At 64.5% G+C, this 25,030-nt stretch overlaps 1 protein-coding gene across 2 annotated transcripts in view; it reads right to left on the reverse strand.

The window, feature by feature from the left end:
- Positions 1-394: 394 nt before the first annotated feature.
- CXXC5 (CXXC finger protein 5) overlaps positions 395-25,030 on the reverse strand; it is a 28,696-nt gene continuing 4,060 nt past the window's right edge. For both annotated transcript variants that reach the window (XM_062189043.1, XM_062189044.1), the window contains exons 2-3: positions 2,676-3,764; positions 395-1,435 (exon numbers count right to left, since the gene is read on the reverse strand). In XM_062189043.1, the coding sequence (XP_062045027.1) occupies positions 1,391-1,435; positions 2,676-3,608 (978 nt within the window). In that variant the 5' untranslated portion in view covers positions 3,609-3,764 and the 3' untranslated portion in view covers positions 395-1,390. The remainder of the gene's footprint in view (positions 1,436-2,675; positions 3,765-25,030) is intronic.

Below are 25,030 nucleotides of genomic sequence, written 5' to 3' on the forward strand. Positions count from 1 at the left end.
GAGTGTGTGTGCCCTGGGCCCCGCCAGGGGGTTGCCACATCAGAGGTTGTGGGGGACCCAGATCCCAGCCAGGTCAGGAGAAAAAGAAGAGCCTGCCGGCAGCGTGGGCCCCACCCCCGCTTCCCACTGGCCAGGCCTGAGGAATTCCAGTGAATGCCGGTGGGCGGTGACCCCCAGGTGCAAGCCGGCAGGTGGGGCAGCTGGGGGCCGGCCACTCTGCTCTCTTGTGGATCCCGAGGCCGCTTGTCCCTAAGGGACCCCCACTCTCAGTGCCTGGGCCACCACCTTCCCCTCAGAGTGGTCCCACCGACCCAGCCCCAGCCCCAGCCCCAGCCCCTGAGCCGGCCCCTCGGGCCCCTCGGAGCTGCAGGACGCAAGGAGCAGCAGCACTTCGTGACACAAACATGCATTCGTTTTATTCACAAAACAGCCTGGTTTCCTAAAACAATACAAACAGCATGTTCATCAGCAGGAAGCTGGCCATGGGCAGGGGCCCCCTGGGCACCCACCCCCACCGGCAGGGACCACGCCAAGAAGCCCTTTCTTCTGCCGCCATCAGCAAGGCCAGATTTAAAAAAAAAAAAAAAATATTTTCTCTAAGGGAAGTAGCCAGGATCAGAAGTAGAGACGCGAGCTCCCCCAGTCCCAATGCACAAACCAAGAGGACTTTCAGCTTGTCAGATCACCACTGCTGCCATGGGGGAGCCCCGTCTGGCGACCGTGGGTGCAGCACAGCCTGGGCCCGGGGTGGGGTGGGGGGGCGCGCCCTCCCCCCCTCCCCGGAGCTCCTCGCAGGCGGCGGCGGTGCTGCGGCGCTGCCCGCACGGGTGGAGCGAGGGCGGCTACACGGTGCCATCGACCTTCTCTTTATGAACGTGAGTGGAGTCTCCAGGCAAACTATGCAGTATTTCATGGTCGGAAAGAATCAAAGGAAGTTTAAATGAGGGTGGAGTTAAACTGTGCTAAATTACAGTAGTGCTTATTAGTAACTAGATTTCAAAAGGTTACAGAAAATGTACATTCTCTACACAAAACGGCATTTGCTGCACAGACAACATGACATCGACACAGGGAGGAAACTGATTGTCCGTTCTTTGCCCAGGAAGTCTCGGGATTTTATAGATTCATCTTTACCTCTTTTTTTTTTGTTGTTGCTCTTCTGAAAAAGCAGTTAATTTTTTTTTCTTTTCTTTCTCTTTTTTATACTAGGGACGTGGAGATGTTAAAACGACAACAAAAAAAATATATATAAAAACAGGAATGAAATCTGTGAGAGAATATTTTTGGTTCTAAAGACGGGTGCGTCCGTTTGTCTTCGCCCGAATCCCTTGCCGGAGACCACACGAGCAGTGACATTGCACGCAGAGGGCAGCTTTGGGGTCCCGCCGCGTCACTGAAACCACCGGAAGGCGGCTCCCGTCGGAAGCATCACCTTCTGGCGGGGGAGGGGCGGGAGACAAAAACAAGGAGAGAGTTCAGTCAGGGTCCGCACGGGCCTGCGGCAAAGGCGCTCCCCGCCGACGGCCTTGCGGCTGGAGGGGTGCAGCCACTCTGCGGAGCTCCTGGCCTCCTGGCCGCCCTGGGGCCCTCCTCACAGACGGGAAGAGCCCCTCCCCTGGTCCAAAGGCAGCCAGCGCCAGGTGGGGTGGCTGGGCTGCACCTGGGGGCCGAGTGACTCTCTGTGATGCGCGCACTGGACATGCGCATGGGAGCGTGTCTCACGCTAGGCGAGATGGTGCCGGGTGGATGGATGGAGCCGGGGTAGGGGTGGGGTGGTATCTGGCGGTCCTCACAGGTGCTGTCTACACAGGAGGCCGTGTCCCGGGCAGGTTTGAGTGTCTACAGTGGACAGAAGGGGGCATCTTGTGTGCACACAGGAGGTCTAGGGGCCGGCCTGTGGGGGTGGCCAGGAGGCCGTGGCTGGGATGCCACGGGCCTTTCCCAGCCATTCTGGACATTTGCGTCAAGCCCACTTGCAGAGGGGCGGGGACAGGAGCAGGGACAGCAGGCTGAAAAGACGCTTTGTGCCAGGCCTGGCACGCCAGCAAGGTTGCCACGTCTGGGGGCACAGGAACACGCCCCACCACAGGGTGGAGAGAAAGCTCAACGGGAGCCCCTGCGCCTTCTCTAAGCCAGTTCTGCAGCAGACAGGCCCTTGCCTGGGCCCCAGGCTTCCGGTCACCCCGACACCAGGTTCCCCAAATCTGGCAACTAGGGCTCTCCTGGGCCTGAGCAGGGCAGCCAGCTCTGCCTGTGGGGGAGCTCAGGGGAGAGGCTGGGCTCCGGGGAGGCAAGTGCAGGGCTGACTCTCAAGGCCACAGGGTCCATGAGACAGCACTGGCCCCCCAAGCCGGGTTGGGGCAAGTCCCAGAGCCTTAGGTCACGTGTGCGAGTCAGACTCAGTGCCCGGCTCGGGACCCCAGAGCTGAGCAGGTGATGTTGGGCTGGGCCTTTGCTGTGCAATCTACAGCCTGGTGGGGTCTCAGGATGTGGCTCTGACTTGGAAGCAGTGAACTGGTGTCTCAAAGTCAGACCCCCGGGCCCCAGGGGGCTGGCCGGGCACCCCCGAGACGCTTGCCCAGATAGGTAGGAAAGGAGGGGCCGGGAGCCGGGGGTGGGTTTGGACTGCCAGACTGACGCAAGAGCCCACACACCTCCCGCTAAGGCGCCGTTACCTCCAGAGCAGCGGAAGGCTTCTTTTTGAGTTCCTCACATTTTCTGAATTTGCAAATCTGATGGCCAGTCTTTCGGTTCCTACAACTGCTGCACTGCTCGCAGTTGATGCGCCGCCGGCAGGGCGCACACATGCCGCAGCGTTTCCGCTTCTTCTTGCCCGAGCTGATGGCGGAGGCCAGCTCTCCCTGCATGGGGTACTCGGCCAGGCCGGCCATGTGCAGCGCGCTCTCGGCCAGGAACACACCAGCCGGGGTCATGATGAAGAGGCCCGGGTTGATGGGGAAGGCGCCCAGGTAGGGGAAGTCGGACTGGCCATTGAGGGCTTCGGCCCCGGCCACCGCCTCCATGTCAGGCAGGCCGGCGCCCGCCTCGCTCATGAGCGGCAGGTGCTCCTGCACGACGCGCTTCAGCATCTCCGTGGACTGCGCAAACTGCTGCAGCGTCAGCTGTCCCTCGGCCGCCAGCTCCGTGGCCCGCTCAGCCTTGCTCAGCAGGCTGGCCACAGCACCGCTTTTGTGCTTTGAGGTAGGGTTGCTTTTGTCCAGCGCCATGGCCGCTGCCAGGTCGTGCCCGTTGGCCAACAGGGAGGCCGCGGCCGCGGCTGCGGCCGCCTTCTCGGCAGCCTCCCCGCCCATCATGCTGCTGCCACCACTGCCACCGAAGGAGGAGTAGTGGGAGAGCGGGCGCGAGCGGCGCAGGCTCTTGTTGAGGGGTTCGCTGATGATGCCGCTCTTGTTCCGGCGCTCCGGGGGCGGGGCGTCGTCGGCCACCGAGGCCGGGGTGGCCGTGGCCGCGGGTGCGCTCTTGTCTGCCGCTCCTGCCTTGGAGCCACTGCTGCCGCCACCAGTGCTGCTGCTGCCGCCGCCGCCGCCGCTGTTGCCACTGTTGCCGCTGCCACCGGCATCCTGGGAGCCACTGCCCAGGCTCGACATGGTGGGGCCGAGGCCCGGACCCCGCTGCCGGGGGAGCCTGCCAACTGCCGGGGTTCACGGATGAACACTGGCCCTGCTGCCCACAACAGAGACACCGGCTGGGCCTCACTGCTCCGGGCGGCACATGGCAGGTGGCCACGAGGAAGGGTCTTCACTCTGCCGGGACAAGAGGACACGGGTCAGGGGGGTGCACACACTCCTCCCTCACCCCCGCCCCCGCCCCGGGTGGACGCACCCACAGCCTGACTTGGTGTGCGTTAACCCCAGCCGTGAAGCCCCTACAGCTCCTGTCTCTGTTCAGGCTCACGAGGCTCCTATGAAGCGGCGGCTGGCAGTCCTGCTTTACAGAGCCCCGCGGAGGCTCAGCCAGCTCTCTCGGGCGTGCCTGTGGCCTGGGGGAGTCGGGCAACCCTTCCTGCACTGGGGTGGCAGGGAGCTAGAGTGCTCATGAGCCTGAGGGTGGCCGCGTCACCTCCACTTCCTTCCCCGGCCCATCTGAGAAGTGCTGAATGTGGCAAGCACAGGGCCTGGGAAGCGGCCTCTGGAGCCTCATTAGATTTCCAACACAAACCAGCCATTTCAAGGCTCTGACAAGTCCTGCAGAAGGGACGACCACGTGTGCCTCTGTCTATCGCGGGGTTTGACAAGAGGGCCCAGGACCCTTATTTCTTTTCTTTTCTTTTTTTTTTTTAGGACCCTTATTTCAAGGAGCATCTGGGCAGTGGCACCGAGCCGGGGAACAAACCTTCCCCAAAGGTGGGCGGATGCACCGGGGCACATACCGCACGGCACTCGCCTCTACGTGGGTCACTGTGGTGCTGCAGCCTGGCTCCCAGAGGCCGGGAGCAGGCCGAGGTCCCAGTAAGAACACAGGGAGCTGGCCGGGCTGCTCTCAGCAGGAGGGGATCCCCAAAGGAATGAGGGCAGGCAGGAGCCTGACCTTGGGCCCGTCCGCATTTCGAGGTGCTGCTTCCCAGGACAAGGCCCGCTCTGCGCAGGCCTCAAGGCCAAAGGACCTGAGCAGCCAGCTGCCGGGGCTGAGGGGAGCTGGTGGAGACGGAGCAGGGTCTTGTCCGTCCCGGCCCCTTCCTAGTCTGCTGCGGCCCAGCACCCACCGGAGGGAGGGAAGCAGAGGGTGGCGGCGGGCCCAGCCCTGAGCAGCTGGCGGCTCAAGGGGGAGGCGCACATCTGGCGGACCCCGTCCCGCCCTGAGCTCCAGAGCGCCAAACTGCATCCCTGTCCCCAGATGACCTCACCAGCCTCCAGGGCGAGGGCCCCACTGGTCCCGACGCCGGTGAGCCCACCCCTCTGCATCTACCAAAGGGGAAACGGGGACACCCTGCTCGGAGCAGGCAGGGCTCTCGCCCCATGAGGACTGCTCGCGGCTGGCCGCAAGGGGCGCGCGTGAGGAGGTGACGGCTCTGCCTCCAGGGGCTGCTCCCGCGCCCTCAGCAGCAGGTACCGGCCCCCTTAGAGCTCCTTCCCGGGATGCCAGGTGGTGGGGAGCAAGGACTGGACCAGCAGCAGTGCCCACCAGGCAGTGTCCAGGATGGGCCGGGGCATCGGGGCTGTGCCTGCCCAAGGAGAGCCCTGCTTTGTCCCACAGCCTCAAGGCCAAGCCCAAACTGGCTCTCCAGCCACTCTGAGAGACTGGTGACCCCTGCAGGCATCCGTGGCCCTGGTCAGGTGTGGGGGACCAGGGCTGGTGACATCAGGGCCAGAAACCACCCAGTGGTCTCCTCCAGCTCCTGCCCCTGGACCACAGCCCGCAGCCCCGGGCAAGGGTGGCAGGTGCCGGTGGGCTGCAGGCCGGGCCGGAGCAATGTGCGTCCCCGCCTCTGCGGCCTGCTGGCGGGTGCAGAAATCGATAGCTGCATTAGCGCTGCTCGCGCTCTGCTCGCTCCTGCCCTCCTCCCAGCTCCGGGGCCTGGCTCTGCGTGCGGGGCGGGCAGGTCAATTAGAAGTCAGCTCCCTCCAGCACAGGCTGCCTGCGTCAGGGCCAGCGCGCGCGCTTCTCTCTGCTTTTGTCTCCCTCGGTGGGGACCCAACCTCCGGGCCTCTTTATGCCTGGCCCTCTCTTGGCGTCTCTCACCTTCTGCTTCTCTGCCCCGCCTCGGGCGCCACCCACCCCCGTCCTCCCCAGCCCTGGGACATGCTGAGCTTGCGTCCAGAGGACGTGATATGTCACTGAACAGGTGTCGCAGGCAGAACGCTGGTCTGTCAGCCACAAAAGCTGAAGCCGTGTGCATGTGGCCCACAGAGGTAACGCCGCCCTCCCATGCAGCGTGGGCAGACACCAGCAGCCCGTCCTCCAAGCCTGCTCCCCAAACTTGCTCCAAACCCGCCCCTGTACCTGGCTCAGCTCCCCCAGCCCCTGGGGAAAAGCTGCCGCCCTGGTCCCAGGGTATCCCAGCTGCCCTACTCATAGAAGGGGAGAACGCGGAGGGGTCGCTCTCCCAGACGCAGCCTCCCACTGCAGGGCACCCGGCGACCCCCTCCCGGGCCAGGAAGGGGCTGGCAGTGCCCAGGCAGCAGGGGAGGAGCTGGGGCCGCGTTGATGCGGAGCGGGAAGGAGCGGGAGGGAAAGCTGGCGGGCAGGCGGGCGCGGCGGGCGCATCCATCATCGGCCCTGCCAGGAACGCATCCAGCCCCCAAAAAGAAATACTGCGCCTGAGGAGGGACAACAAAGGGCCTCGTTTCATCAGCAATGCGGAGCCAGCGCCCCGCCGCCCCGCCAGCGCGGCCAGCCCACAAAGGACCCCTTTGTCCGCGCAGGAGCCGGGCGGCCGGGAGCTGGGACCAGGGGCTGACGGGCGGGGACAGAGCCCAGGGGCAGGGGAGCAAGTCATGGGGAGCTGGGGGGGCGCGGGGACAGAACGGAGACAGGTGCTGGGGAGAAGAGAGTCCCAAGAAGAGCTGGAAAACTGGAGAACCAGGGACGGGGTGGGGTGGGCAGGACGGAGGGCAGGGACCCAGGTGACCGGGCTCGCAGAGGCCCGAGACCAAGGAGAGGCAGCTGGACAGGCCCAGGGGAGGGCGAGACCAGAGAGACCCTTCACACACTGCCCAAGGCCAGGGGAGACATGGTACTCCTGTCCTCAGTGCCCGAGCGAAACACCGAGCTGGGAAGAGCAGGGTGGCCACTCGCTGCCCCCAGCGCCAAGGTTGACACTCAGGTTCCCTAACTGATCAGCCAGATTTAATGAGCAGCTACTGTGTCCCAGGCCCTGTGCTCTTCCTGCTTTGCCTTATAGAACCCTAGGAGATGGGAACTACTAACCCGCTCCAAAGCTGAGGGAACCAAGGCTCAGTGAAGTTCAAGCTCTCAGCCTGAACGCAAGCAGTGAGTGCCCTGGAGGGGTAGAACTTGACCCCAGAGCCCAGGGCCTAGTCACCCTGCTCTGACAGGCTTTGTTCTACAGAGACAATTGATAAAGTGGCCAGGGCAAGGCGGCCAGCTACCCCTAAGGTTGTCCCCACCTCCCAGGACGGTTACCAGGTTTGTCACCTCTCCGTGGTGGTCAAGGGGTGAGCCGTCACACACCCCGGGGAGTGCCCCCTCCTTGGGAGCTCACAGATGGCCAGGCAGGAACCTGGAATACTGGGCCAGTGACATCACAATGTCAGCTGGCAATGAGGTCACCGAGGTGGTGGCAGTGCCCTCACTCCATCTTTAGCCCCAGAAGAGCCTTCGCCTCACCCCCAGCAGAGCTGTATCCCAAACCCAGGCCAGATGGTGGTGGGGGCGGGGGGCGGGGGGGGGTGGGGCGGACGTCCTGGGCTGGGGCTCACACACACGTACATGGGAGCTCAGACACTGCCTGTGCACAGCCCCCTGCCCCGGACCCCTAGGACAGCACCGTGCCCTGCGGTGCTGCCTCCTGGGAGTTGCGGGGGGGTGGGGCTGGGTTCACCCAAACCACTGAGGACTGTGAGCCCCACACAGTGGGGCATGGCGGGGGCAGTCTTCCTGGAGGGAGCTGGGGGAGTGGGTGTGGGGCTGGGAGGTCTCCACCGGGCAGGCTTGTGTCTATGGTTCTAGTGAGGTATAGTTTACATACCATAAACCCCACCCCCTTTTCGATGTGTAACTCGGTGATTTTCACTACGTTTAGAGTTGTGCAACCGCTACGGAGGGCAGAGCTCGCCCCTTCCCCGCTCCCTACTGGCTGGAAGGGCTTCCCTCAGAGCCACCTGCAGGGGGCGGAAGGTCCTGGAGGAGGCGGCACTCAGGACCCCAAGCACTGGCCTGCAGGAGCCCCCGCCATTGGGGGGGGGGGCTGGCTCAGGGCACCCTGCTCTGCCTGTGGTCCTCCCTGCCGCCGCCACCTTGGTCTCTGCAGGAGGAGATGGACACACAGACTGAAGGGACGGGGGCAGGGGGCCTGCCTCTCTGATTTCCATGACTCAGCCCGGGGAGTTTCCAGAAGGGGGGAAAACCCCCGCTGGGGCCCAGGGAGCTGCACACTGGCGAGATGCAGCCCCCACTGGAGCACAGGGCGCGACCAGCCACAGCAGGACACACAGACACTGCCCACTGACCAGTCTGCGACCAGACATGCCCTCAGCATCACTGTAGTCCCCCCAAAGCACACTGACAAGGACAGAATGGGGGGCCGCACCCCCACTGTCCCCCAGGGCAGGCACCACCCTGAGGCTCTCCTGAGCGCTGAGTTTGCCACTCAGACAAAAGGGGTGGAAAAGCGCCCCCTTACAGGGATCCCAGAATCAGCTGGAGGAGGGGACCCGTCCATTCCCAGAGGCACAGAGAGGCCCTGGCAGGAGGGATGCTGTGAGCTGGGGCTCAAAGGGAGTGAGATGGGGAGCCCGGGATGCAGCAGATAGACAGGGCCTCCCTCGGCAGGCACCTCCACAGGCCAGCCGCCACCCCCAGAAGAGCCAGGGGGCCAGGAGGCCCCCTCCCCATTCAGTGACCCTGGCATAGGCCTCTGAGCCGGTTTCCCCCCACCACATGGCACCATGAGGACTGCAGCCTTCCTGCACGGAGCCCCATGCCCAGGCAGGGGTGGTCATGGAGAAGCAGCTGCCATCGGAGTCCATGGACCTAGGGCCTCCTCTCCTGGCAGGCGGCCCCAAGGGACAGGCCGGGAAAAGCTGCTCAGAAACGCGCGAGCCCAGCAGTGGGCAGAGGGGAGTACACGCCCCACACGGCAGGGACCTGGTGACTCCACCAAGCCCCTTCCAACAACTGAGTCCCACCTCTTAAACAGTTCTTACTTCTCACCCCAAGCTGCAGGGTCCTCCAGGGGCCCCGCAGGGAAGGAAAGGGAGGGGCAGAAGCAACAATCGCAGGTGCTGACCCTCTGCTCCCCCAAGTCCCAGGAGGAGGACCCAGGAGGTGCGCACACCTCCAGCGATGTGGCTCGCAGAGCACAGGGCTGAGACGAGCCCAGGTGATGTGGGGCACCCAGGCCCTCCCTGCCCATTTCCACAGAGGACACTGTACCCGCGCTCACACTCACTCTCTGCCAAGCGCTGTTCTGCACCTTTAGGCATTCACTCCTCAGATTCTCTCTACAACCCTGTATCTATTAGCAGCCCCATTATCCTGTAAGACAACTAAGACCCAGGGAGGTCAAGCCCCCTGCTTAAGGCCATAAGGTCAGCAAGTGGCACAGCCAGGATTTGAACCCAGGTCTGCATGGCTCCTGGGCCTCGCTCTCCAACGTTGGCTCCGAGGCACATGGGGGGGCCATGGCCAGACAATGAGGCCCCATCCAGCTCTGAGCCTGCGAGAACCCTTAGGTTTCCCGTGGGCCCTGAGGGTGGCTCTCAGGATCTGGGCAAATCCCATTAGGGCCACGTTGCTGACAAGTCTGAGCTGTATCCCAAGGCCCAGGAGAACACAGGGGAAGGGGCTGCGGGTGGGCTGGACGGGCCAGAGCTCCGGGCATTCCGGCGGCCTCCGCAGGAAGCAGAACGGGACGGAAACCGGCTCCTGCCTCCTCCCCCAGAATCCTGTGGGCAGCCAGGCCGGGCTGCACAGAGGCCCTCTTTGTGCCTGCCCTAACCCGCCACCCGCGGCCGGCCCAGGGTTTTGAGTTTCCTGGGGGGTGGGGGCCCAGCCACCACTAAGCCTCGAGCTACCTCTCTCCTACTGGGGGCAGTCACAGCAGTCCCCAGCTGGAGGAGGAAGCGAGTGGACGGTCAGGGCTACCCCAGAGACCCTGGGGGGCCTGCAGTCCACCCACATCCCACTCCCCCAATACCCACACACCCTAATTAGGGGCTGGAGGTGGAAAGAGGGACCCTGCCTCCTCACCAGCAGCCACCAAGACCATCACTACCCACCTGGAAGCCCCACCTGCTTTATCCTGGTGTTCTTGGGCCAGGGTGGTGTGCACAGTGAGCCTGGCCAGGGGGCCAAGACAGGCCCTCTAAGCCACCACTTGCAAATTTGTCCCAAACTCGAGGCTCATGAAGCAGAGGCCTCAAGCTCACTCCCCAGCATTTCAGTGGACAGCAGCCCCTTGAGCGACAACCCTTCAGGAAATCTGGGGCCTGGGTCTGAGTGTGTGTGGTCAAGAGCAGCAGCAGGTACAAGCGCATCTGTGTGCGTCCACTTTGGAGGCACGTCGGACAACTGCAGGCTGTGCACACAACGGGCTGCAGGTGCACCCAAGTGACCGTGTCCAGTCTCAGATGTCCCCTGCCGTGGAGTGGAATGGGACGTGGATGGATACACAGCACAGCGCAGGTGCGGGTCTCTGTGTGGCCTCCCTCAGGGCCCAAGTAGAGCAGATGACGTGGTGGGGTCTTGTCTGTGCGTTTCCCAGCCTGTCTAGGCTGTGTGAGCCCCAGTGTTTGTGTGTGCACTTGTGAGCTGTGTCAGGGCTGAGAGGCCTGAGCCTGGGATGGGGCTGTTGCACACAGAACTGGTGCCAGGTGCTAGGGCCCCTATGGAAACAGGAAGCTGCCCGCAGGTGCGGGGCGGGGGGGGGGGGGCGTGGTGGGGGCTGGGCTCCACCCAGGTTCACTCTTGTCCCTCTGAGAAAGCACCAGCGGAGAAGCCATCCCAGCCAGGAGGGAGGCACCTGTCTTGTCTGCCGTTCAAGGTCCAACAGCTCTGGCCAGCGTCTACCCGCCTGCCTGGCCAGAGCGTGGAAAAAACTGGAAAACAAAAGCCCCCAGACCGCAGGCCCTCCCTGCAGAGGCGTGGGGGAGGCAGGCAAGAGGCGGGAGGCTGCGGGGGAGGGAGGGAGGTGTCGCCACAGCCCCGGAACACAAAAATAATGAGGCGAGAGGGGCCGTGGGGCCGAGCCGGCTGGTTCCGGAGTCGCTATCTGACCTTGACAGATGCCACAGCTGGGCGCCTGGAGAGGAGCCGCCGCCGCCACCGCGCCACGGCCGCGCCACACAGAACCCCCCCACCTCCCCCAGGCCAGGGTCGATGTCGGCTCAGGCAGCGCGGCCACAGGCAGCCCCCCACCAGGCGGGAGCCAGGAGCGCTTCCCAGTAGGGGGTGGGGGGGCACTGCAGGGCACAGGGGGCGGCAGTGGGGTCTCCAGGGGGTGCCTGGGCCTTCAGGTGTGGCGGTGTGTGTGAGAGACGCACAGAGCTGGCCATTGTGCGCGTGTAGCTGAGCTGTGTGGCAGACTGTGTGTGCAGAAGGAAAGCAAAGTGTGAATGTGGGTGTGACAGGGACAAAGATTGTGCTTGTGTTGTGTGTGTGTCCTTGGGGGTCACACAAGGCTGGAGAGGGGCTCCCATTCCTGACATGGGTGTGGCTGCACTGCTCAGGGGTGGGCACTCAGCACTGCCCTCTCTCCCTCCCAGAGCCACACCTGTCCTGGTGGAGGCCAGGGGGAAGGTGGGGGACAACAAAAGCCACGCCCCCCAGGGCCTGTAGCTTGCAGACAGAGGGGGCACCCCAGGCCTGTCTGGTCCACCGCCTGCGGATCTCTGTGAGGGGCTCAGAGCTGGGGCCGGCACTCCGGGGGACACCGGCTCGGGCTGGGTGTGAGCTACGGGAGGCATGCTGGGCTGGGGGTGGATTAGCAATTCCGAGCACTGGCTGCATAATTAAAAAATCATTACAGCGGGGCTGCGGGCAGAGTGTGAGCTCACGCTCAGAGCGGGCGGGGACGGCCGTGGCACTCCCCTCAAACCGCTTCCCCGAGGAAAAATCCCACCTGCTAACATAATTATGGAAAAACACAAGCACGGAAATTCGGTTTCAGCAAACAGCGTGCCTGAGTGCCCAGGGCCCGCCTGGCCCTCAGTGCAGCTAGCGGGCGGTCACTGGCACCTGGGGTGCAGGACAGCGAGGCAGGCCTGCTGGGCGGCACGCCGCCCCCTCCCCCAGTCCCCACTGGACAGGAGGGGCACACATAAAGCCTAGCCCTCAGAACGCCAAATTCAGGAGACAACCAGCCAGTCCTGCTAGGTTACACACGGGGAAACTGAGGCCGAGAGGAGTTGGCTCCTGCAGCACCATTCAAGATCTCGTGCTCCACCGCGGGTCCCCTCGTCCCAGAGCCCCAGCCCTCCACTGCGGCGGCCACGGACAAGCCCCGCCTCCTGAGACTGAACAAGGCCATCCCAGCCTGGAGCCCTAGCACCTACCCACACCCTCACCCCCACAGGGGCCAGCGCCGGCTCAGGGACAGCGCGGCCCGGGGTTGTCTGGGCTAAGCTGGGCGGGAGAGCTGGCTCCCGCCCCGAGAAACGCGGCCAGCTCTGGGGCACAGGCCCCAGAAGGGCAGGAACAGCCGCCATCACCTCGGGCCTGGAGCGGGCAGCGGGCGGCGTGGGGAGGGAGCCGGGCCTAATTAGTCGGCCTGGGACCCGGGCGGGCGCCGGGGCGGCAGCCACGGCCGCCGGAGCCGCACAGGCACGTCCGTGGCAGGCCGGGAAGGCCTGGGCCGAGGCGGCTCGGCGGGAGCAGGCCTGCCTCCCCTCCTTCCTCGGTGCCACCAGGCGCAGCAATTAGAGGCTTTCAAAGTTTGTCCTTAATTGGTTTCATTTTTGCCTCATAAATGATTCATGGCCCCGGAGGTCTGGGAGGCGGAGGGAAATTTGGGGAGGCCGTGCCTGGGGCTAGGCCCCCTACCTGAGGCTGGGCAGGGGGCAGCAGCTCGGCACAGCAGCAGCGGGGAGGGGGCTGGGGAAGCCGTGGGCAGGTGGGACCCTGCAGCAAAATACAAGCCAGGCCTGCTGCTCAGAGCCCGTAATTAGGGGCTGCAGACCAGAGCTTTGTGCCCAGGCCCAGCCCAGCCGCGGCAGCCGCGGGGCCCCGGGCGCCTGAGTAATAGTGACGATGGCGATGGCGAACACGCAGGGAGCGCCTGCTTCTGCGCACGGCAGCCCCTCCCCCCACAAGGCAGGCAGAGGTCCCCCCAGCCAGTGCCCTCACTCCCAATCCCTCAAGGAGCACAGGGCTTCAGAGTTGGGGAGTCACTCCCAGCAGGCTGTGTGACCGTGTTTGAGCAGTGTCCTCACAGGCCGCACCTGACCCACCTGTAAAATCCAACACCTGTGCCACCTCCCCACACTACCTGTGCTGGGCGCCAGGGTACAGAGAGGAGACCACAGACCCCACCCTCGGGGTCCTGCACAGGTGATACGCATCTGTGTGTCCCCTGGAACATGTGTTGCACCTGAGCAGGAGCCCGGTGTTCTCAGTCAGGTGGGCCAACCTGCTGAGGGCGGTCCCTTGGAGGGCTTCCTGGAGGAGGTAAGGTGGGCAGAGGAAGCTGCTCCTCCTCTGACCCCTAGCCAGCCCACACACGATGCTCAGGGTGAGGCTGCAGTCCATTTAAACCCAAGAGTGGGGGCCAGGCCTGGAAGAAACCCAGAACTACAGGCCACAACAGCGACATGGGATGCGCCCAACAGATCCCAGGGTGGACCCCGGGTGGACCGGCGCCCGAGTCAGGCCTCATAAACACCAGCTCCTCTGCAGTCATTCAGCTGCTGTGGCCCATCAGAATGACCAGGCTCCCCTCCCAAGCCCGCCCACCCACTCGGGCCCCAGCTGCGGCACCGTCCTGGCTCCCACACCTGGACCTCACTCACTGGTTTGGGCTCCCTCGCTGCAGGCCACAACCCTCTGACTGCACTTGGGATCATCCTCACCTTTCCACAGAAGGAAAGCGAGGCTCACAGCAGCTGAGACCTGCCCGAGGCCACACAGCTCTGGGGAACCCAGGCCCAGGGCTCCCAAGAGCCCGCGTTCTCTTCGCTTCACTGGCCTCGTGCATGCCAGTTTCCCTGATCTGTCCCAGGCCGGGTTGCCCCTTGCCCCAGCCCTGACCCCCTCTGCCACCCAGGTCTGGACAGAGACTGCACCAATGCCCCCATGCTCCTCCAGAAACTAGGACTTGGTTCACATGAGGCTGTGGTCAGGGGCCCCATGGGGCCCCAGGAGGTGGGGAGGGTCCCTACATATCCCAGCTGGGTCTTCCTGAGGCTCGGGTGGGGGGCAGGGGTCCCCCTGCATGCACACGTAGGCGCCACATGTTGGGGGCCAGGGGGCAAAATGGTATGTGGGCAGCATGGAAGGGGTTGGCCACACGGCCTTAGGGGACAGAGTCAAGTCTAAGGCCCCCATCAGCCTCACCTGGGAGGGGCTGCCTGCGGGATTCTACAGCTAGCCTGCTCACTCCGGAGAAGAGACAGCCTCATACACACCTGCCCCACCCTGCAGTCACGGCTGCTCTCAGCAGGCCCAGCAACATGGCTCAGGCACCTTAGGAACAGGTTCCCTGGTCTAGGCTGAGGACGCAGGGGTCAGGGGACAGCTTGGGGAACGCACCGACAGTAGCTGGGCCCCTCTCGCTCCTCCCTGTCTGTCCATCTACCTGCCCCAGGGCCCCCCAGCTGACCCGGGAAGCCACACTTCTACAGTGGGTCAGCACTGACGTCAGCAAGTCCGGCCGGGCGTGGAGCCTGCCACCTCCGGAACCGCCAATTAATTAACTTTTTCAAATTAATTTCCCAAGCAAAATTCCATAATTACATCTGTCTCCATCAGCCCGAGCTGGGCAGGCAAGGGGACCCCATCATGGGCAGAGAGTGGGGTGAGGGTGACCCTGCCAGCCCGGGGACCAGTCAGCGAGGGCCCTGGGCGCGCAGGTCCCCGAGGCTTCCTGTTTGCCTGGCCCCTTCTGCATGTAGCCTGGGTAGGGAGGCGGCCTGGCCAGGAGGTGCGGCACTCAGGGAACCCCCTAACGGCCCGCGGGGCCCATCCTGCCCCCACCCCCGCGCCGGTGCCCCTGACCACAGCGGGGCCTGGCATGGCCCGGGAGCCGCACAGGCGCTGCAAGGCGGAGGAGGCCGTGGCTGCGGCGTTCTAATTTCCCAACGGGGCTGAGATTAATTAGCTCGCACACAGGCGCAGAGAGGAGAGGAGAGGGGAGCAGGGGTGGGCAGCAGCAGGCGAGGAGCTCTGGCGCTCCCCCCGCCCGCCACCCGCCAGGCAGGCGGGCGGCCTTGACAGCCTGGGTGCTCTGAAGGTCAGCGGCCAAGCCGGCTGAGCCAGCAGACTGGCACCATCTCCTCAGGCCGGGGGCACAGGAGCCATGAGGACAGCGGGGGGGAGGGGCCCCGTCTCCCGCTCTGTCTGCACCACCTTGTACCCTCACAGCAGACCAGGGCGGGCAGCGTGGTTGTCCCATTTCCCAGCTGAGGGCTTGGGGCTGAGTGAGGCAGCGACTGGCCAAGGTCACCTGAGCTGTCAACAGTGGAGGCTGAAATCCAGGGAGCCCTGCTTGCCCACCTGGGCCCGGCAAGGGGGGAGATGGGGACACAGTGGCCAGGCTCCCTCACCTAACTGTGCGCAGGGGTGCTCAACTGAGATGGAGCCGAACCTCAGCTGAGCCAGCCTGTCCTGGTGACCTGGCGGCCCGACCCCGCCAGTGGCGGCTGGGGCTGTCTTTGGCAAGGCCGCACTCTGGTGAGAGGAGGGGGTCGCTGTAGCCGCCCCTGTGCCCTGGGAGGAAGTGTCCCTACGAGGACATTCGTAGCTACTCCCTGCAGGGCTCCCCGGTAGGAGAGAAAAGGAGCCCCCAGGAAGGTGGGGGCCAGGGGAAGTGTGTCACCCCACCCCGGCCCCCACATGGCTCTCACAAGCCCAGCAACGGAGTTCCCCACAACTTGCCTGCAACCCCTAGGGGCAGCAACCTGCTCCCCAGGGCGTGCCCTGCCCCCTCCGGAAGCCACAGCCAGCAGGGCTCACCCTCCCCAGGCCTGAGGGGTCCTCAGTGCCAAGGCCCTTGGCATCCGACATCGGTGGGCCCAGGGCAGTTGAGGGGCTGGCCCCACCGGGAGCAGCGCTCAGGGTAACGGTAAGTGGGGGCGCCAGGGCCCTCTCCCAGCTCTGCAGGCTCCGGCCTGGGTGACCTCAGAAAAGCTGCTCGATCTCGCTGAGCCCCGGGCCAATCTATGAAATGCAGCTGGCAGCGGCCCCCGCATCGCCAGGGCCCCGCAGAGGACACAGGTGAAGCTCTCGGTGCAGGGCCAGCGCATAGTAGGGACTCAGCAAGCAGAGCTGTGATGTTCCTTTCACTGTCACCATCAGGCCGGCGGGGTGGGATGACCCAGCTGTGGCCCCGATTCCACCACTTCTGCCTTCAAGCCCTTCTCTCACACCTCAGTGTCCCTGGCCAGAGCACCCCCCACCACCACCACCACAGGGCGCCAAGCACACGGTATGATCTGAAGGTCACACGCGGGCCAGGCTCGCACCGCCTCCTCTGGCCACAGGAAGCCACCTACACTTCCCACCAGTCTTTCCTCTCTGCCTGCCCACTCTGTTAGTCCTTCCCAGAACCCACACGGCCCCAGCAGCCCTGCCACACAGACATGTGCCAAGCCCCCCACCATCGCCACCCTGCCAAGGCCCTGCTTGCCAGTCAGAAGTCCCCGGCTCCAGTCTGACTTGTGGTCTTGCTGTGACTACTGGCGGCGGGGAACAGGGGAAGCTTTGCGACTCTCTGGGTCCTCCCATACTGTGAAGTCCCCAGCAATTTCTGCCCTGGGTCCAACCCACCCCGAGCCCTGAGCCCAGCCCTCAGTCTCTTTACTCCATACCAAAGCACAGGCACCTGAGAAGCCAGCCTAACCAAGGAGCCCTTGCTGTGTGGCCCCAGACAGGCAGGGCAGGTGCGAGGGGGACACAGGGAGCCAGACTCACCTGGAGAGCCAGGTGCACGCAGCAAGTGCTAGCGAGGGCACGCCTCACCATCCACTTCAGGTCCTGCAGCTCTGAGACACAGACGAGGCTCATACCAATTTCACAGGTGACAAAAGTGAGGTCAGAGGTTTGCAGACTGGCTCGTAATTACGCAACAGCGAGACGCCGAGCCAGGCATGGGCCTAGGCCCGCCCAACTCCAACGGCCGTGGGCTCAGAGGACATCCAGCCTTCCTGACTGGCCCCCACTGTTCATTCTCAGGATGCCTGAGTCCCTGTCCCTTTCTTGATTACCAGGGATGGGGGGGCACGGAGGGTGGCTGGGGCTGCTGCGGGGTAAGGGGGTGGGAGCTTGCTTGCTTTGAGTCCTTGCTCCCGCTGGGCTCTCTATCCCATGTGCAGAGAGCCTGCAGCCTGGGTGTTAGCTGGCTGTGTCCACAGCTATTCCTGGGGTCTTAGCACCTGGAACGTGGTCGTGACCTCCAAGGTACCCAGCCCGGGCGTTCCACCACCCTATCTGCACAGGCCCTCCTTGTACTTAGAACAGTTTCACACCTACTGTGCGGGGCTACAGACCAAGAACCAGGGCTATGGTTGGACTCTAAGCCTGGGGCTGCAAGGTAGGGGTAGGTGACACTGGATAATGAAGCTTTGGGAACCAAGGAAACAGAATAAGGGGTGGCAGGGTGAGCAGGCAGACCCCTGAACACGGTCTCTCTCTCTCTCACACACACACACACAACACACTCTCCAAGACTCGACCCCCCGCCGGCTACTCTGCACTCCTGGGAAATTGATTTTCCACAGTTTTCCTTCTCCAGCCTTTCCTCTTCCTGGTCCTCTGCAGCCCTCCCCCAGCTACCCCCACACTGGAGGGCAGGTGGCTTTAACACTTACACACCAAGGACGTCTGGGCTGCCTCAGTGCTGGGGGAAGCTGTCACCTGTCCAGCCCCGCCTCACAGAGCTGACGCCACCGGGCTGAAGGCCAGGGCTCTTCGGTGACGGCCTAAAGAGGGGCATTCGGGTGAGCAGAGTGCCAAGCACGTGAGGTGTGCAAGTGTGTGCCCCAGGACCTTCTAGGTTCAGGCCGGACCCTGCGCCTGCAGCAGGTGCGGCGGACACACAAGTGCAGTGTGTGGGCCCATGAGGCAGAGTGTGGCCTCCTCCCAGGGGAGGGGACACGCCCATGTCTGACTGGTGCATCTGTGCTGTCCCTTCACCTAGGTAGGTGCCAGTGTGCAGGCACACGTGTGTACATGTATGTGCATGGGAGCAAGTGTGCTTCTGGAGTGCCCACGTGGGCGTCACGTGTGCAGGGCCGTTATGTGGCCGCGTGTGCCCCGTGTGTGTCAGCTGTGCATGTGGAGTTGGGTGGAACCACGTGTGCTGTGAGCCACAGGGTCGGTCCACAGCATGTGCCCCTGGCTGTGTGCTTGGGGGTGCGTGAGTGTGTGTGCTGCCTGCCAGGCAGCAGGGCCTCGCGGGCTGCCGGGGCTGGGGTGACTCACGTCTCCTGAGCTAATCCCGCCACCCGCCCGCCCAGCTCACCCTGCTCTGCTGGGCTCATGGCCGCCAGCGCAAGAGGTGGGGGGTGGAGGCGCGGGCAGCCGCAGCGGGGAGGCTGGCTTGATAAATAACCTGCTGCTTCCCCAGGCCTCAGAGAAGCCAGGGCTGCAGCATGGGGAGCAGTGGGGAGGCGGGGGAGGCAGTCCCGGCCCCCCAGGCTCCGGCTGCCCTGGCCCCCGCGGCCCTGGCCGCGGCTCCGGTTCCTGTTTCATCGAAACCTGAGCTGGGAAAAGCCTATCGGGTCATCTTGCCTGTCCCGCCGCCGCCAGGCCCAGGCAAGCTGCCCCTCAGGGGACGAGCCCGCAGCCTGGCCGCCCAGCCAGTGGGTGGGTGGGTGAGTGGGGGGAGGATATTTCTGTCCAGGCTAAATGCAGCTCCAGGCCTCTGTCTTTGCACCCCCCCAACAGCTGCTCCCAGGGCCCCCTGGGCTCTGTAAGACTAAATATAGGCCCCCCAAACCAGCAATCCCCCAGTGTTCACCAGCGCCCTCTGGCCCCACCCACAGAGGGGAGAAGGAAGGTGGGGAGTCTGCTGTGTGACCCCGGGGTGGGACACAGTACCCGCCCCCCCACGTGCTCACAGCTAATGAAAACTCACACATCACAGCTCTGCGCCTGCCCAGCCCCACAGGAACCAGGGACAAGTGGACTACAGAGGCGACTGGCAGGGGTAGGGGGCTGAGGTCCCTGCCTGTGGCCCCAGGGTGCCTTCAGGCCTATAAACATGGCCTTCTTCATCCTGCCTCTTCCTCGCCCAGACCGGGCAATACCAGGCTCCTCCAATCTGCCCCGGCCGGACCCTGGCCAGGAAACAAGTTGTGCCAGGCTGGAGGAGGCATGACAGCTGCTATTTCCTGGAGGCCACAGTCAGGCACAACCAGGATTCCTGCCTGGCTCCGGCTGACAGGGCGTCCCTTCCCCAGCGTCAGCTCTGTCACCGGAGCCCTGGCGGGATCAGTCTCGCTCCCCCTGGCCGCGCAGGTCCAGGGAGGAGCCATGGCTCTGCAGGGTCCAGCAAGCCGGGAGGCAGCCCCCTCCAGCCCGCCCTGCCCGCCTGCCCGCCCGGCTGCCTCCCCTAGCCCCACATGCACCAAATTCCCCACATGCCTGTCTCTGACAGCTCGCACAAAGACTTGGCTGCATGGGCACCCGCTGTGCTGAGCGTGCTGTGCCTCCTCCCCAGCCTTCCCGGGGGGCTCTGCAGGCGCAGCCAGGGACCAGAGGGGGCCAGAGCCCAGACGCTCGGTGGGCAGTGGGGGACGGGGGTGGGGAGGGAGGGCAGCAGGGTCTAGAGGCATCACGCCCGATCCCTGTGACTGCAGGCTGGGGGTCCTCGGAGGCCGCTGTGAGCCAGCCCCGGCTGGGCGGCAGCTGCCCACGCCCCCGCTGCCCCCCGGAACCTCCCAGGAGGACTTTCCGGAGGCCTCCCACTCGCCGAGGCTGATGAAACAGCATCTGCCACCCCCGCGGCGGCAGCCTAGGACAGGGTGGAGGGCACCCGGGGCCCCTGGGGAAGGCTGAACCCTGGCCCATGGCCCAGCCCCGCCTGGCAGCCCTAGCCCCCACCACAGAGAGGGGGTGCATTCCAGCCCTCCCGAAAGTGAGGGGCACACCCACCAGCTGCCAGGCCTGGGATTTCTCAGACCGCCCCGGGGCCGCTGGCCCCCCACTGCCCCGCTTCCTGCTCGCACAGCTCCCTCCCAGGAGAGCAGCAGAGGAAACGCTCTGGCTCACAGAGAGCAGCTGGCCTCCTCCCACCGCCCCCCACCCTCATTCCTGCCTCCAGAGTCACCCCTTGGACCAGAGCACACCCCAACCATTCCTGCAGCCAAGGACGCCCCCGCCCCAGCTGAGGCCCCTGGGATGACACCCCCACTTTGCAGATGGGAGAGTGAGGGCTGGGGGACATCCATACTCCCAGCCTAGGCTCTTCCAGAGAGAGCCCCACTGCTGGTCTGTCCGCCTCTCCAGTCGCTGCCCGCCGCTTTCTGCCCAGGAAGCAAGCCCAGACTTCCAGGGGTGTTCAGGTGGCCCCTCTGGACCCCTCTCCCAACCCCCCAGCCCACCATGGCCTGAAGAAAGATGCCCATTGCACTGTGTCTGTGACACGGCCTGTGGGACAAAGGCTCCTCTCCCCATTGCACAGATGGGGCTGCTGAGGCCCCCAGGGGAGGGGGAGCTGCAGGCAGCCGTGAGTCAGAGGAGGAGCTGGGAAGCCGCCCGGCCCTGCCGGCTGTCGCTGGAAGCAACAGCCTGCATTTCCTCCTCACGCTGCTGCCTGGGGAAGCGTGGGCAGCAGGCGGGCGGAGCGGCAGCGGCGAGGACCCCTCCTGGGCCTGCAGGCCAGCCGTGCCCCTCGCTGCCCCCTCCTGGGCTAGCTCTCGGGGAAGAGCAGGCTGCAGGCGGAACCGCAGGGGCTCCAGGTGTGGGCTGATGTCACCTGAGGGCATCGTGCTCTGTGATCTCAGGGAAGCCAGGCCTGGGCCTCAGTGTCCCCAGGAGACAGACACACGGTCACCACTGTCCTTCCAGCAGTAGCTGGTTCTGGAAGCCCAACACCACACGAACCACACTTGTCAACAATCCCCCTTACCCTAAGCATACGGTGATGTGAGAGTCCAGTACCAAAAATTCCTAGGGTACCAAGACCTGGGCTCCCAAGGAGAAGGAGCTGGGTCTGCCCCTACTGCCCTCCATGGGCCCAGGTAGCCAGTCTCCCATTAAGCTTTGGGAGGGGTGGGTCTCCTCCACCCGTGTCAACAGGAACTAACTAGCAGCTGGGGGGGGAGGGGGCTATGGGCCTGGGGAGGAGCTGGTGTAGGCCCGTGGCGGGGGGGGGCACTGAGCCGGCAGATGTCAGGAAGTGAGCCCACACCAGCACGCGAGGGGGTGGCTGGGGGGTTCGGGAGCCCCGCGGCTCGGAGGGAGGGCAGGCATCAGGTCAGGGCTGGCCTCCCTGCTTCTCAGGTTCCAAGCCAAGCTCCACGCTTCATCTTCCTGTCTTCGCCACCCACTGCTTCCTCCTTCCCGCCACAGTCCCGGTCCCTCCCAGGCCAGCTGGCAGCCAGCCACGGCGAAGGCTCCCAAGCCCATCTGATGGATGGAAAGACTGAGGCCCAGCGGCCTCTTAGCCTGTCCCCTTAACTTCACTGCCGTGTCTGTCCACTAGCGCGGCTCTCACCGCAGCTTCCCCTCCCCTCCCTCCACCCAGGGCTCAGACCTACAGGCAGCTGTGCCTTCATTCCTTCCTTCCTTCCTCTGTTCAATCAGCCTGTTTCCCAGGCTCACTGCTAGGGGTGAAGGGAACCTCCAAGGGGCAAGCAGCCAGAGCCGTGCGCCACCAGAGTTCGGGGAGTCCCTTATGAGCATCAGGCAGTATGGACGGTGCGGAGCCTGCGGCCGGCCGGGACCCAGTGCTCCAGGCCTCGGTTTCCTCATCTGCATGTGGGGATGCCAGGGCACCCAAGTCGCTGGGCCAGCAGGCTGTGCACAGCGAGGGCTTGGGGCAAGCTGGCCATCGTCGCTGCCGCCGGGAATAGGAGTCAGAGGCAGCCACCGAGGACAGCAGCAGCTACAGCTCTCCAAACCAGACGCGGTGCCAGGCACTGGGGTACAGGAAGGAGCCGCTGCCACATCCCACTACAAAGCTGGCAAGGAGCGGGCTCAAAAACCCCCTCTAAGCATCTGATGAATGAGGGACTCAATGACAGGAGGCATGGCCCTGCCTCCAAGGAAGGTGCCATCCAGCAGGTATTCATGGGTAAGGAGCCCTTCTGCACACATGCAGGTGTGCGAGTGACGCTCAAGTACTCGAGGCTGGCTGAGGGGCTGGCAGGGCTGCTCAAGCCGGCTCAGGCCCCCACCCCGCCCTGCCCTTGCCAGGGGCCACAGCAGAGCCCAGGGGGCTGTGGCAAGAGCAGGGGCCAGACCCGAGGGGAGAGGGCAGAAACATGCTTTGCATAGTTGTGGCCATGGGATTATGGGCCTGGGCTAGGTCCCGGGGTAGGGGTGCAGGGTCCGCCGGGGGCTGCCCCCACATGGCCCAGGCCCCCCGCACCCACACTTGCTGCCCTCACTGGCGTGGCACCCAAGCACTCCTGTGGGAGGCCTGGCTGGTTTGAGGTCAGGGGGGCTCACGGGCAAGGGAGGGAGCAGTGGGTCCAAGGGCCATGTGGGGTCTGCCAGACAGGGGAGGGTGGGTCCAGGGCTCCCCTGGGGCCACCGGGCAGGCCTGGCTCTGCCCTGCTGGGGCCGGCAGCTGGAAGGGAGTAAATATAGCGCGGGGCGTCCCGGCCGCATTCCTGGGAGGCCAGCGCGGCAGCCTGCCTGCCGCTCTCAGCAGAGCACAGCAGCCAGGGCCCAGAGCTGCCCTCTTCCCAAACAAACAGAAAAATAAATACACGCAGCTCTCACGCTGGCCGGCCGGCACAGCTGCGGGACAGGCAGGGAGGGGTGGACCCTGGGGGTGGTCAGGCAGGGAGGGATATGGAAGACAACGGCAGGGAGATGGGCAGGGATGTCAGGAGGGGAGAGGACCCTGTGGAAACAGAAGGTGTCGCGAGTGGGGGTGGGAGCAGCCGGTCAGGAGGGACGAGGGACAGGCCAGTGCCAGCGCCAGGGGCAGGCACAGCGGGGGTGGGGGGCGGCAGGGGGGAGGCAGAGGCAGCCTCTGGGTCAGTAATTCAGTGACAGGGATGCGGGGGGCGGAGGGTGGCAGGCAGACAAAGGGGGCCGTGTGGGCTGGGGCAGGGGGCTGGCTTGGAGGGCCATGAAATATTAAAGAGCCCAGGCCAGTGAGTGACAGAGGTCACAGAAGGCAGCAGCGACGGGGGACCCTGAGGCGGAGGGAGGCCCCCACCTCCATCACAGCCGCCCCCCCCCCCCCCGCCCCGCTCCACTCTCCTCCTGCTCCCGCACAGGAGGGCAGGGAGACCTTCGCGGTCGCTCCCTCCCTGGGGCTGATCTGGGCGCAGCCGGCCTCCCCGAGCTGCCAGCCACCCTAGCAAGAGAGCCAGGAGGCCTGTCAGCACGGCCGGCCACGGCCACCGGCGCCTCCCGGGGGCACGAGGGGGAGGAGGGGGAGACTCCCAGCTCCCCCCGCCCAGAGAGAAAATCAGCCAAGCCACCACTTTCCTGAGAGCGGCAGGAGGAAGGCTGTGTGCCTCACCGCTCAGCTCAGCTGAGCCAGCAGGTCATCCCCTCGCCCTCCCACCCCACTCGGCCCCGCTCGCAGCCTCCTGACCTTGGCCAGTGCCCGGTCCCCGAGCCAATCCCACCCCACCCTGCAACATGTCCAAGACCTGCTGGGGCCGAGCATCTGAACACACTAGCGCCCCGTGAGGTCAGCAGGCATCGGTCCCACTTCACAGACGGGACGCCAAGTGATGTGTCCAAGGTCACACATCTGGTAAGAGTAGAATGGAGACAGGAAAGCTAATGGAGAGCAACGAGTTGTTGCTCTTCGTCCCAGTCCCTGGGGAATATAAAGTCTGTCACAAAGCCCACTTGTATTAAACGCCGACTGGGCCAGTCACCCAGGCTGGGCACTGCACAACCATCCCTGTGTTCGCCTGAAAACAGTCCCATTTCAGAGCGAAGAAAATTGAGGTGCGTAGAGACAGCACAACTTGCCCATCTGTCACTCATCCGGCTAGCCAGGTCTCACAGAGCCTGGCACCATTGCTCAGGGGCATTGGTCTTGGGGGAAGCGACCAAGGAGGACGGTCAAGAGGGCCCCACAGGAAGGGAGTTCAGCGAGCGAGGGGCTCCATCACCATTGCTGCGCTGCAGGTGGCGGGAGGCAGAGCCTTCGGGCCCCGGGTGATGGTTCGGTCCAGACCTGGCTGGAGTCATCTACCAGGTCTACCTGGAAATCCCATTCCAGGCTACCACCAGCCACCGCCCCCAGCACGGGGATACCACGGCTGGCCCAGAAAGACCCAGTGTGCCAAGAACTAATCACCCCCAGGCCCCTCAGGTCCCCTCCCTGCCTCCCAGGCCCTGTGAGCCCAGAGGGAGGCCAGCATCAGAGGCAGGAAATGAAGAAGAATTTGCGATCTAATTGAGCTGGCGGGGGATTAGGCGGCAGAATGCAATTACAGGGGCTGGAGCGGGGCCAGGGCCACCGACACCCCAAGATGTGGCCTGGCCCAGGTGACTGGGCCCAGTCGGTCTCTGGCCAGAGACACCCAACATGGGAAGAGGGGCAGCTATGGGTTGGGGCCACATCGCTCTGCTCAGCACAGAGAGGACGGCAGGATTCCAGCCCCACGTGATGCCCAGAAGTAAGAAGTTTTCCTGGGAATTCTCCTGGGGACCAGCCGTATGGACTCGCACCCAGGGAGCAGGCAACCAGACCCATGCCCTCTCGCGGGCTCTGCTAAGCATACTCACACATGTGTTCCCACTCACATCCATGTTCACCTGCACGGGCGGACTTCCCCACCCACAGACACACAGCACCGGCCCTTTGCTGCCACTGGCTCCAAAGAGGGGGGAACACAAACCCAAGGAAAAAAAAAACCCATGACCTTAAAATCCTTTTATTCCCGTAATCACAGGCTGCCATCACCGTGGATACGCGCTGTCACCCCGGCCCCAGCCTGTCTCCCTCCGAGGCTTCCAAAACTCCCAGCAGGCAAACAGACGCAGAGGCTGCCCAGCGACTGCTGCGGTGGGGTGGGAAGACGGGCTCCAAGAC

The sequence above is a fragment of the Lepus europaeus genome, chromosome 4 (genome assembly GCF_033115175.1).
Source record: "Lepus europaeus isolate LE1 chromosome 4, mLepTim1.pri, whole genome shotgun sequence".
In the NCBI taxonomy this organism is placed as follows: domain Eukaryota; kingdom Metazoa; phylum Chordata; class Mammalia; order Lagomorpha; family Leporidae; genus Lepus; species Lepus europaeus.